General features: G+C 41.0%; 1 protein-coding gene across 1 annotated transcript in view; it reads left to right on the top strand.

The window, feature by feature from the left end:
• The window catches only part of FANCC (FA complementation group C), a 58,413-nt gene that overhangs the window by 20,854 nt on the left and 23,560 nt on the right, over nucleotides 1–13,999 (top strand). The window contains exons 4-7 of the mRNA XM_035099631.2: nucleotides 7,206–7,325; nucleotides 8,356–8,420; nucleotides 10,294–10,455; nucleotides 13,483–13,639. Coding sequence (XP_034955522.2) covers nucleotides 7,206–7,325; nucleotides 8,356–8,420; nucleotides 10,294–10,455; nucleotides 13,483–13,639 — 504 coding nt within the window. The remainder of the gene's footprint in view (nucleotides 1–7,205; nucleotides 7,326–8,355; nucleotides 8,421–10,293; nucleotides 10,456–13,482; nucleotides 13,640–13,999) is intronic.

Here is a 13,999-nt window from a genome sequence, read left to right as displayed (position 1 = left end):
CACACACACACACACACACACACACACACACCCCTCTGATATATATATGACATCCCTCTGATAAAGAATCTTCCTCCTTAGTTTCTCATTGCGTACATCAGAGATGAGAAACTTTATGTTGTTAGAATACAACTTTCGTCATCCTACAACCCCTGCCATTGGCCATACTGGTTGGAACTGATGAAAGTGTATAGAGGTCTTGGGCTGCACAGACACCAAACCCCCCCCCCCCCCATCTTGACCTCTCTAATGTGGCCCAAAGGAAAGCAGAGCAATACTTTTGGCACCAGCTTGGCTGCAACAGTTGTCAGAAAGAGGCGTAAAATGCATCATCCAGTCATATTAGGGACTCCACTCCAGATTTGTGTAGGGTTTACTCCTTAGCCTTTTATTCTCCCAAAGATACCCTGCAAGGCAGTAGAGGGTAAAATCCAAGAGTAAAATCCAAGAGTTCAGCATTTGTAATTATGCACTTTCAAACCCTAATTTGTTCAAGGTTTTCAAATGGATAATATTTCTATTTCCCTATTTGATTCATTTTTGTATGCCAGGAAACAACACCCAATGTTCTGGTTGTATCAGCATACATGCTGATAATAAATTCTTGTTAAGTTTATTATTAGGACCTTAATAAATATTAGCAGAAATATAATTGTGTAGTGCAAGCTGTATTCTGAAACTTAAAAAAAGCTAAAGGACCCCTGACAGTTAAGTCCAGTCGCGGACAACTCTGGGGTTGCGCCGCTCATCTCGCTTTACTGGCCAAGAGAGCCGATGTTTGTCCACAGACAGTTTTTCCGGGTCATGTGGCCAGCATGACTAAGCCACTTCTGGCGAAACCAGAGCAGTGCATGGAAACACTGTTTACCTTCCCGCTGGAGCAGTACCTATTTATTTACTTGCCCTTTGACGTGCTTTCGAACTACTAGGTTGGCAGGAGCTGGGACTGAGCAACGGGAGCTCACCCCATCACGGGGATTCAAACTGCTGACCTTCCAATCGGCAAGCCCTAGGCTCAGTGGTTTAGACCACAGTGCCACCCCGGTCCCTATTCTGAAACTTATTGTATTATTTAATGTATTTTGGTTTGTAGAAAACTGATTTTACATTCTCTCCCCCCAATGGACTAATGAATAAGCATGCAAGAGGTCTTGTAAGCAAAATTAGGCTCTGCAGACTTTGTTATGATTGGATCAGAGTGTGGAAAATCAGTAAGCTGTATTATGTCAGCATCCTGCTCATGGAATAGGCTATATAAACAGAGGGTGTTGAGACAGTCTGCAAGTGAGCAGGCTTCCTTCTCAGTTACTTGAACCACTATAGTTCTCTAGGTTTCTGTTTGTTTTGTAGTGAAATGGATTTTTCCAAATACCTGTGTTTTATTGTTACTAATTTTATTTAAATGGCATGGGGGACACAGAATCATGTAAGCAGGATTTTAAAGGAAAAGAGGCAGAAACACAGCAGTAAATTTAAGAGGTTCTAAACATTTCAATAAGAAAGTTAAGAACTGGTAGATTTTAGTGTCTTAAAGAGCTCAGAAATGCATGCTTTAACCTTGCTTTTTTAGGAAGTTTGTGAAAGTAAATGTGAATTAAACTAGTGAATTAATAGGGTTACTGACAAGGAGGAAAAACAGGAAATGCAAACGACTCACCTTTTTCAGAGTGGTCTTCTTCAGGATGTGAATGCTCTAATTTGAGAGATCTACTTTGGACATGACTGAAAATAGCAAGATTCTTTGTGTAATTAGAGAAGTGCAAGATTGGGAGAGACTGTAGCCCAGTGGTAGAGCACTTTGCATGCAGAAGGTCTAGGTTCAATTTCAGTTAAAAAGGTTAGGCAGCAGGTGATGCAAACAATCTCTGCCTGAAACCATTGAGCGCCTCGGCCAAATAGAATAGGATAGATTGGGCTACATGGACAAATCACCTGCCCTAAAGTATAACGGTGACTTCTATTCTTTTAATGTGATAACTTGCATTTTCTTTGTAAACTATGAGATCTGTGCCCTGAATGTTCTCCCCATCACCACCCACCATCCAGTCAGCTAATGGTTTTACCAGCTTTTCTTTCCTTAAGGAATTGTGAGCACACATTCATTGTTTGCCACTGTGTGGAAGAAAAGGCTTAGAGAGGTATCTGATGACTTCAGCAGTTTGGAAATTTTCATTGGACAAGATAACTGTTATGTGGATTTGTGTCTGGTTGACTGACTGGACTCCAAAAGTACTAATTAATAAGTTCTTCATCATCCTGCGGAAAAAGTGAGAAGTGGGGTGCCGCAAGGTTCTGTCCTGGGTCCATTGTTGTTCAAAATCTTTAGAAACGACTTGGATGAAAGTATTGCTCATCAAATTTGCAGATGACACCAAACTGGGAGTAGCCAATGCCTCATGAAGACAGAATTTGGGATTCAATATGAGCTTAACAGATTGGAGAATGGGCCAAAACTAGCAAAAGGAATTTTGATAGGGACAAATGTAAGCTTCTAGACTTGGGCAGGAAGAACCAGCTATACAAATATAAGATGGGGGACACCTTGCATTCCAGTAGTACATGTGAAAAGGATATAGGGGTCTTAGTAGACTACAGCTTACCATAAGTCAGCAGTGTGATACAGCAGCAAAAAAAGCTAATGCTATTTTAGGCTGTATCAGCAGAAGTATAGTGTCCTGAAGTCATAAGGTAAAGGTAAAGGGACCCCTGACCATTAGGTCCAGTCGTGACCGACACTGGGGTTGCGCGCTCATCTCGCATTATTGGCCGAGGGAGCCGGCGTATAGCTTCCAGGTCATGTGGCCAGCGTGACAAAGCCGCTTCTGGCAAACCAGAGCAGCACATGGAAACACCGTTTACCTTCCCGCTGTAGCGGTTCCTATTTATCTACTTGCATTTTGACGTGCTTTCGAACTGCTAGGTTGGCAGGAGCTGGGACCGAGCAACGGGAGCTCACCCCGTCACAGGGATTCGAACCGCCATCCTTCTGATCAGCAAGCCCTAGGCTCAGTGGTTTAACCACAGCGCCACCTGGGTCCCTGTCCTGAAGTCATAGTTGCTCTCTATTCTGCCTTGGTCAGACCATACCTGGAGTACTGTGTCATTCTGGGCAGCACAATTTAAGAAGGATACAGTTATACCTTGGTTGCCAAACGCCTTGGAACTCGTACGTGGCTTCTACGCCGGACGTTCGGAAGCCGTGTCTTGGTTTTTTAACAGTTCCAGAAGTCGAATGGACTCCCAGAACGCATTTTGTTCAAGAACCAAGGAAAGACTGTATTGACAAGCTGGAACATGTGCATAATAAATGAAAAGGAAATGAAAGATTTTATTTATTTGCCTTTGATTTCCAAACCACTTAGAAACAACCAGAAAATGTGAGGGAAGAGAATGGTTTCATGTTATCCATAGCATTGTTGTGAGCCTATTCTTTGCTTATACAAAATTAGGAGGAAGATGCCTTTTACTGACTCGTTGCTCTGTTTAGCTCAGTATTGCGTACACTCATCAGCAATAAGAATTTTAGGATTTCAGAAAGGAATGTTTTCTAGCCCTGTCTGGAGATGTCAGGGATTGAACATAAGACTTTTTCTGGGCAAAGCATGTGTTCTACCAGAAAGTCCAGATAGAAATTGAGTTCTCATTGGGTTTGATGGTGGACAGGAGGGTCCTGATTAATGGCCTTTTGATGGCTAGCAGTTAGACCAAGCCATTGGAATTAGTATGGTACTCTACATTCTACATAGTGGCTGAAGAACAATTTGCGCAGGCTTGAATTGGGCTAGAAAATGCTAACTTTTTTTAAAATTAGAGCTGATCTGCACCTTCAAAGTAATTATAGAAGACTAATGACTGAAATTAGAACAAGTAATAAACATATATTGGTTTGTGTTTGTTTTTATGTTTGAAGTTTGGCCACTATAATGATCAGTCTTGCTTTAAATCCAAAACACTATTTCCTGTCTTAACATTTAAGCCACTAGATGGCAGTATAACAGTTGTCTTTCTGCGAACTGTGGGTAGAACAAATACTTTGTGTTCTTTTTTCTTTTTTTACAGTAGATCTATGAAAGTATTTATTTTGGGGGTTCTACTTCTTGGAAGCTATATTTCTTTTCCTATATAATTTTATGTATTCCATTTTATCACGCTGTGTAACAAAACTGCATGTGTTTAAAAATATATACAGTGAGGGGGGGAAAGTATTTGATCCCCTGCTAAATTTGCCCATTTGCCCCCTGACGAAGAAATGACCAGTCCATAATTTTAATGGTAGGTTTATTGTAGCTGTGACGGACAAAATAACAACAGGAAAAACCCCAGAAACCCAGAAGACAAAAGTCAGAGATTGATGTGCATTATAATGAGCGAAATAAGTATTTGATCCCTTTGCAAAAGACGACTTAGTACTTGGTGGCAAAATCCTTGTTGGCAATTACAGAGGTCAGATGTTTCTTGTAGGTGGCCACCAGGTTTGCACACATCTCAGGAGGTATTTTGTCCCACTCCTCTTTGCAGATCCTCTCCACATCAGTAAGATTTCGAGGCTGATGTGTAGCTACTCGAACCTTCAGCTCCCTCCACAGATTTTTGATGGGATTAAGGTCTGGAGACTGGCTAGGCCACTCCAGGACCTTAATGTGCTTCTTATTGAGCCATTCCTTTGTTGCCTTGGCCCTGTGTTTTGGGTCATTGTCATGCTGGAATACCCATCCTCGACCCATTTTCAATGCCCTGGCTGAGGGAAGGATGTGCTCACCCAAGATTTGACAATACATGGTCCCGTCCATCGTCACTTTGATGCGGTGAAGGTGTTCTGTCCCTTTAGCAGAAAAAGACCCCCAAAGCATAATATTTTCCCCTCCATGTTTGATGGTGGGGATGGTGTTCTTGGGGTCATAAGCAGCATTCCTCCTCCTCCAAACACGGCAAGTTGAGTTGATGCCAAAGAGCTCGATTTTGGTGTCATCTGACCACACCACTTTCACCCAGCTCTCCTCTGGGTCATTCAGATGTGCATTGGCAAACTGCAGACGGGCCTGTACATGTGTTGTCTTGAGCAAGGGGACCTTGCAGGCTCGGCAAGATCTCAGTCCTTCACAGCGTAGTGTGTTACCAACTGTTTTCATGGTGACTATGGTCGCAGCTGCCCTGAGATCATTGACAAGTTTCCCTCGTGTAGTTCTGGGCTGCTTCATCACCGTTCTCATGATCATTGCAATGCCACGAGATGAGATCTTGCATGGAGCCCCAGACCGAGGGAGGTTGACAGTTATTTTGTGTTTCTTCCATTTGCGAATTATTGCACCAACTGTTGTCACCTTCTCACCAAACTGCTTAGCAATAGTCTTGTAGCCCAGTCCAGCCTTCTGCAGTCTACAATCTTGTCCCTGACATCCTTGGACAGCACTTTGGTCTTGGTCATGGTGGCTACTTTGAAGTCTGCTGGATTGATTGCTTCTGTCAACAGGTGATCTTTTGTACAGGTACTGTAACGAGCTGGGATTACAGGTAAAACCTCTCGCTTACAGCGGGTGCTTCTAATCTCAGCTCATTACATACAGTGACGATACCAGGTAGTCTGATATCTGGCTGGTTGATAGGGGATATTTAACAGGGGATCAAATACTCCCCCCCCCTGTATTACTCATTCAGCAATTCACTTCAAACACACACACACACACACACACACAAATTAAAAATAATTTCATAGAATCATAGAATCATAGAGTTGGAAGAGACCACAAGGGCCATCCAGTCCAACCCCCTGCCAAGCAGGAAACACCATCAAAGAATTCCTGACAGATGGCTGTCAAGCCTCTGCTTAAAGACCTCCAAAGAAGGAGACTCCACCACACTCCTTGGCAGCAAATTCCACTGCCGAACAGCTCTTACTGTCAGGAAGTTCCTCCTAATGTTTAGGTGGAATTTTCTTTCTTGTAGTTTGAATCCGTTGCTCCGTGTCCGCTTCTCTGGAGCAGCAGAAAACAACCTTTCTCCCTCCTCTATATGACATCCTTTTATATATTTGAACATGGTTATACATGGATAATCCTTGGTTCATATTACTATACTAGTAATATGCCAGTTCTAGAATGTGCAATATGCCACAGCCTTGATCTACTTCATACAGAATTGTGGGAGACACTGGGCTTGAAGAACACATGCAGACATGGGTGTTTCTGGTGTGGCCTGTAAAAGTCACTGTAAAGAAGCCTGTGCAGGATCACAACCTATTCTAGGATCTTGTAATTTTGAAGAACCAAGAGATCTAACTTCACAGGGAAGAGGGAACCTTGTAAAGGGTTGCCAGAGCACTTTTACACAACGCAAGAGACAAGAGGTCTGAGGTACCTAAGAGGAGCTCTCAAACTCTCTCAGTTTGGGCCTATCAGATGCAGATTCCAGAGGGGATGTGCAGCACACATCATTCACAAAGTCTGTGGCTATTCAAGTCCTATCACGGAAAACCTTTCCCCACAACCTTTAAGGCTCTTCATAGTCTACACATATCCATAGGATGATGCATCTCAGAATTATGTCACACAATAATGTCGTGCAAATGATAAGTGTGTGGAACTTTACCATGTCCATAGAAGGGGAAAGCTGTGACTATAGAACAGCAGGAGAATCTCCTCAATGGGGCTGGAATAGCAGCCCACGGAGATAGTATTCGCATACCATAATCTCCCCACACACTGCCCCTCAGGCTTTGTGTTTCTTATAGCCCATTTGATTCTGCCATTTAAATAATGTTGGCATATTTTTCAGTTTGTGCCCTTTCAAATGTGATAAATATTTTATCTCAGCATTCATTATGTAATTTTATATACTCTGGTTTGCCAGAAGCGGCTTAGTCATGCTGGCCAAATGACCTGGAAGCTGTATGCTGGCTCCTTCAGCCAGTAAAACGAGATGAGCGCCGCAACCCCAGAGTCGTCTGTGACTGGACCTAACGGTCAGGGGTCCCTTTTCCTTTTTAATTTCCATTTGTTTTAATTCTTTTTTTCTTCTTCCCTATTTGAGATAAAATGTTTTGGACTCATTGCCTCCTCAGTAGGTTCCATAACTTAGTGTTGAAGGTACAGATGTTGAATTGAATTCCAAGTTATATATAGCCTGTAACCAATGCATTTGCTTTCCTGCTTCCTATGACAATGACAGAAGTTGCTTAGTTTTTAATCAGATATTTCTCTCTCCTCAAGGGTTCATTGTGCCACTTGCTCTCATTTTCTGGACTGAGAAATCATGACACTGATATCAACAACTTTATTTCAACTCTTGGGTTCACGTCTGCAGATTACTATTCTAAATTAATTGAAAATGTGAGTACTTAGTACATTTAACCTTTAGCTACAAGCATGGTTGATCAGGGGTCAGCAAACTTTTTCAGCAGGGGGCCGGTCCACTGTCCCTCAGACCTTGTGGGGGGCCAGACTATATTTTGGAAAAAAATATGAACGAATTCCTATGCCCCACAAATAACTCAGAGATACATTTTAAACAAAAGGACACATTCTACTCTTGTAAAAAGATGCTGATTCCCGGACCGTCCACGGGCTGGATTTGGAAGGCAATTGGGCCACATCCGGCCCCCGGGCCTTAGTTTGGGGACCCCTGGTTGATTGTATCAGGAGCCTACAAATATGCTTACCATGCTTGCCATGGCAACTGTTGGCAAGTGCCCATTTTCATCTTTGCCTTCATGGAGCGCTTCAAAAGCACACAAAATGCCTTTGTAAATTCAGTGTGTTAGTTCAGAGCCATTCTCTAAGCCAATTGACACATTATGTTACCATAGAAGCTTGAGAGATGGAGGAACCCTGGTTTAAGAAATCACACAAGATTAAGAGAAAGTCAGCCACTTAACAACTTCTTAGCTAGAGTTTATTTGTCAAGGATGTCTGGTAACCATTTCCCCATCTTGCAGAGAGTACAAGGACAGTGAGAAGGGGAAAAGTACTTAGCACTTCTCCAACCTCCAACCTCCCCTGCCTAGAGGGACAACTTGTTATCCACCTTCAGTCTCTTTGAAGAGTTAGGTGTGATATAAGTTTTTTAAAGAAAACAAATAAATTCCACCCATGGTTTCTTTTCAGTTCTTGATTTATGGTCAAGACCATAGGTCACAAAAAGTACAGAGATTACCGTATTAATTCACTTGGATATGCAAATCATAACAATGAGAAAATACTACTTTTTTGTAAATAAATTTTATTAATTTTTCATTAATAACACTCCAATTGATACAATACCAAATCCTGCCACATCATAATACTACGAGAAAATACTACTGATGCAACCTTCACTGAAATGTGCCTTTCTTTGTAATATGTGATTGACTTTATTAAACAGGTGGTCTTATCATTAGTGACAGAACTCAGCAGAAATCAGTTTAATGGAGTTAACAGACAACAAAGGTTAGTATTATCTTTCTGTGATTTTAGTATATAGATGACTAGAATGAATGTTCTGTTTCTTATGTGGAAAAGCACTTATACTGAAAAAAACATTAAATATGTCTATTTCAAACTGTTCTTAAACATTACTGTATTTTGTAATTACTTAGCAAAACATCTCACAGTGAATCCTCAACCTGCACTGCAACGGTGCCTTTCTCCCAGCTAAAATCATAGACATATGTACTAGCTGATTGAACATTGCATCATCCATCAGTATTTCACTTGATTCAACTGCAACTCACCCCAATCAGTGTTTCATGATAATCTTCCCTTGAGCCTGTGAGCAATTGGGGGACCACATTCTGCAATATTTAGTTACTGAACTGTCTACAAAGGCAACCCAAGGTAAAGCACATTGCAGTAATCTAATATTGAGGTTACCAAAGCATAGATAGATCACTGCAACCAGATTATCTCAGATAGGGTCATAGTTCGGTAGTTGATGGAAAGCACTTCACACAACCAATACCAGTTCTGCCTCAAGTGGCAGTGGCAGACCGGTTGTCTTTGCATATTTCATTTCACGTTCCTCACAGCTCAAGCAATGTTATCTTTTCCCATATCAAGCCATAGTCATGCAGGCAATGTTCTGCTCCAGGTACAGCACTTTACTGCTCCCCACTGTAGCTAAGTCATGCAGCAGTTCAGCTTGTATATACGCTTGCAGATTTGTATGAGCTTTGTTTTCTTTAAATGTAGATTTTACTACTCCAATAATGCATAGCATTTCTCCAGCAACCTCTGTTACTGAAACTATACTCCTATTGCTTGGAGACTTGTTTTTACAGTTTTTGTCTGTCCACTTGGAAACCATGGAAATTATTTCTTGTCCCTGTCCCATTTTTTTTTAGAAATTCTTCTTTAACCTTTCCTCTCAAACTGTTTGTTAACTGTGCCATTTCGGCAAACTCTTTTTTAACATAAGAAATATGTTAGAAAATATACTGAGAACAAAATTTCTATGATAGCGTTTGAGTAAAAAAGGGAAAAAATTTGTTTGGATTTGCAGAAATCAGTTTCCTTAAGAAATAGGAGTGTCAAACGATATGTAAAAACAGAGATAGCATGGATTGAATATACACTCTGCAACAAAAAGAGGAGAGTATGCTGATGGAGATAACAGGAAGTCCGAAGATAAAATTTATTTTATTTTATTTTATTTTATTTTTCTTTCCCCCCCCTCCTTTCCCTTTTTTCCTCTGGGAAAGGAGGATTAGAAATACAATACGAAAAACTGTAACAAACAAACATAAATGTATATGTATGTATATGTATATGTATACAAGCATGAAGAACAATGTTCAGGTTTGGTGATGGGAAAAAATTAATAAATATCATTTAAAAAAAATGGAAACCATGGAAATTAGATTGCATTGTGCACAAATCACAGAATCATGGAAAAGAGCCAGAGAAAGTTCATGTTTCTTTCAGCTGCACACCTGATGTCAGTCAATAGCAAAATTTCTGTTGTTAGGATTTCACTGTGAATCTGCTGAAAGCTGTGTCATGGGTAATATGTCTCTGGTGTTCTCTTGAGCATTGTTCTATAAAAGTACAAGTGTTTATTGTTGTCAGAGCAAGAGTGCACCCTGCCTGAACATGGGAATGTAGTTGAGGTATGTAATGTGTTGTGAATGTAGCTGCATGTCCAATATTTATTTATTTTATTTATATTTTATTGTATTTATTTATTTTGCTAGTCCTTAGGATAAATATGTCTTCCTTTTAGCTATAAGTAGGTATTTGTTCTAGTTCTCTGTGTTTAATGTTTTACAAAAGTAAAAATATAACCGTTTCATCCTACAAAAGAAACCTTATTTTGTTTCTCCAGTATGTCTTCTCGAGTAAAATCCATATCCCTTCTCTGTATACCTCTTATTAATTTGCCTGATATAATGCCACTGCTGGAAGCCCTTCTTAGCTATCATGAAGACGGATCACAAGAGGTCCTCCATGCTGAATTTTTAGAAGCGGTGAATGAGGCTGTGTTACAGTAAGTAGCCTAGAAAACACCCCGGTTCCCCTTTCATTGAAATTATGGTTAACCATCTGTTGAAATTTCATGTTTGATTCTTCTGATAGCTACCGTATTGGAACAGCATATATTCATTCCGTAGCACCTCTATGTAGCTAATATTCATGCTTCCATATAGGAGTGCACATGGGCTCACAGAATGTCTGGCTGCTGTTTGATCTTGCCCTCTTTGACAGGCTTTTTGTCTCCTGTATGGTTGATACAGATGAATAAATTTATTTCTGCTCATGAATTGCATTTTGTGGATAAGGAAGAGCATGTTCTCCTTATGGATTGCTTCTCTTAGTGATCACATTACTTAACTCTACCCTGCAGTGACTTTTTGCAGTGATGAATCAGGTGAGTCTTTGAATTTGTTCCGCCTGCTGCCACCCAGCTATCAACTGAGGTGTTTAGGGCAGGTGAATGCATTTTTTATTGTTCAGACAAGGAAGCACAGGAGTCTCTGGCATAGAAAACTATGCAAGTCCATTCACAAGAGAGAACATAGTAAATGGTTTCTCCCCACGAAAAGAACCAGGAAAATTATTTACAGTATTAGCACATTTTTTTCCAAGAAATCCTGAGTTACTTAGCTTCTTTGAAAACTCATACATTTTCTTCTAATTGACAATTTCTGTTCTTAAGCAAAGGGGAGTAGTTAATCACACCCTATGTGCTACTGCTGCATTTCATGCTTCCGTCCATACCTTTACTCGAAGGGAGATCAGTTTCTCTCTTTCTTTCAGCATCTTCTCCTTTGTCCTCAGAATGTCCTGAGGTGGTAGTGGGCAGCCGGGTACACTTGCCCCAGGCCTTGGATAGAGCAGACAACACTGAGTACAAAGGAGTTGTTTTGCATTTTGGAGCTCTGGCCCTATATTGTCATTGTGGTCAACCATAGTTATAATTTTTTGTAGTGATCAAGCCAATTGATTAAAAAAATAATAAAGTTGACTACAGTACTTCATAGTAGTTTTTAAGATCCTCTGTTTTGTCACATAGCATCACATTTATTCGGGGGCATGGCTGATCCACAGGGAAAGGCAAGCTGACTTTATTAGGAGCACCTGCACTGTCACAAGGAAGGGCAGTTTCAACACACATCTATCTCATTAACCAAATGGCAACTGATGGCATTAGGGGCCAGACCACACCCCAAACAGGAAGAAGTGTTGCTTTGTTTTGGGAAGAATGTGTGCTTCTTGGCAATTTATGCACCAAAGGGCACCAAGAGAGAGGCAAGCAGTACACCACACAAGAAGAGTATGTTCTATCACAACTGGATGTACCCCTCAAACTGCAGTCTATGTCTATGTAATGTCTGAATAATTCAAACAACTTCATGATGAAGCCAACATAGAATATATCACAACCTTCATTATGGGACCATGGGCTGAAATCAATCTGAAACTGAGAAGGTCTGCAGGTAGTGGGAGACAGCAGCAACATTTCCTATAAGTGTGAAAGTCAGATTGTTACCTGTTCACAGTTGTCCATAAGAAGCAGTGAGCCACTGACCAGAAGGAAGAATTTAGGTTAAGTCATTTGAAAAAAAGCCTGTCAGGGGAGAAGATAAGGGTGATTGGCTACTAGTTTAGAATAGGGAAGAGAACAAATGCAAGGGAGATAGCAACCAAAGTATCATTTATCATGTATCATGCTAATAATCCTATTATCTGCTATTACCAATATTAATAAATCATAATATGCAACGCAGGCGAATCCCCAGCTCCGTTCCTTGCAAACCTGAGCTGAGGTGTTTTGGGACGTGGGTGGCTAGGGGCAGGATCCCAGCGTGGCCCTTTCTGGAGGAATGGCCGTTCTGGCAGTTATAGCATACAGTCGTACCTCGGGTTACGAACACCTCGGGTTACGAACAACTCGGGTTACGAACTGTGCAAACCCGGAAGTATTTTCGCCGCCGAAAATAGCACTTTGCGCATGCGCAAAATGGCGGTTCGGGACTTTTTCGGGTTACAAACTGCGACCCGGAACAGATCGTGTTCGTAACCCGAGGTATTACTGTATTGGTTGCTGAGACGCAGGTTTGGCCTTCTATTTCCCAGGATGCACTCTGTCCTGCCCTTGGAGGTGCAGCTTCTGGGTTCTATTTCCCAGCATGCCCGGCAGTGTCTGCTGTCTGAGTTTTGAGGTCCACAAAACAAGGTTCTATCTTGTGCTGGAGTGTCATCTGTGTACGCAAATTGTATGTGGACACTCGGTTATGCGCATGTGACGTTGTGTCCAAATTTCATTGGCATTGGTCAAGTGGTTTTGGTGAGAGGTGGAGACCAACCAACATGCCCCTTTTGCATTTTTTAATACTGTATATAGATTATGCCAACTTCACTAATGCTATGATCTACAGAAATAAATCATAGAAAAAGTTCACATTACAACAGAACACTGTTTCTGGTCATGGGCATAGTGTGCACGCAGTAAGTTGGAAATTGTTCATAAAATGAAGAAAAGGTTGCTAATTATTATTCTTACTGTTCTGTAATTATTCTAATTCCAGCTTGCTTCAGTTAGCACAGCAACTGGAAACAATTATGAAAGAGCAATGAAAAAAGAAATTCTGGACTTGCATATGATTTTATGTTCTTTTTAAAGGAAGGAGGGCAGTTTTGTGGCCAGGAATGTGGACTCCCAAGATTAAAATGTAGGGGGAGAAAGTCTCATTCACCACCAGACACTGGAAACCTTACGAGCAGGGGTTCCCAACCTTCTGGGCCCATTTGGAAATTTGAGACTGTGTTGTTGGCAATCACTATTACAATGTTTTTTTGCATGAACAATGGCTTTATTGCCCTCATGTCCTGTTTGTGGGTTTCCTATAGGCATCTGGTAAGCCATTGTAGCCAGAATGCTGGACCAGATATGGCCTTGGCTGATGTAGCAACATGGCTACTGAGGTGGGCATTGCCAGTCACAAGACATCTGTTTCATAAAAGGTAAACTAGTGAGGCTGAGATGAACATTTTATTTATTTTTCCAATACAGAAAAAAGATTTTCTTGCCTGAATCTGCTGTGTTGCAGTTGTGGCTTCGCCATCTGCCTGGTCTGGAGAAAGCAGTGCTGCAGAATCTTGAAAATCTAATCTCAACTCAGCCAAGTTCACTGGAAGAAATGGCATGCCTGATAAAATCTTCCTTATTAGTAAGTGGGATGTACTGGCGTTAGAAAACTACTAAGATTTTGCTGCTCCTGTTGTACCAAAGGTCCTTTAAATATTTCTAAAATACACAATAAAAGTATATTCTGGAGCAAGCAGTCCAAGTGGTACATGTAGGTTTTGTTCATATGCAATACTAAGCCATGGTTTATTTGTTCATCTGAACGCGGCTTTATGGCTTGACCGTGAATAAACCACACTCATAAACCATACTTTGGTGGTAGTTTCTAAACCTCGGTTTACATTAACCGTGGTTTAGCGTTATATGCCAACCTGGCCATATAGTCCTATTAATAAGTAGAAGAATAAATAGCATAATCATTCATGGCTTTAAGGTTTTAATC

The sequence above is a fragment of the Zootoca vivipara genome, chromosome 11, assembly GCF_963506605.1.
Source record: "Zootoca vivipara chromosome 11, rZooViv1.1, whole genome shotgun sequence".
Taxonomy (NCBI): domain Eukaryota; kingdom Metazoa; phylum Chordata; class Lepidosauria; order Squamata; family Lacertidae; genus Zootoca; species Zootoca vivipara.
This window is presented reverse-complemented; position numbering and strand designations above follow the sequence as displayed.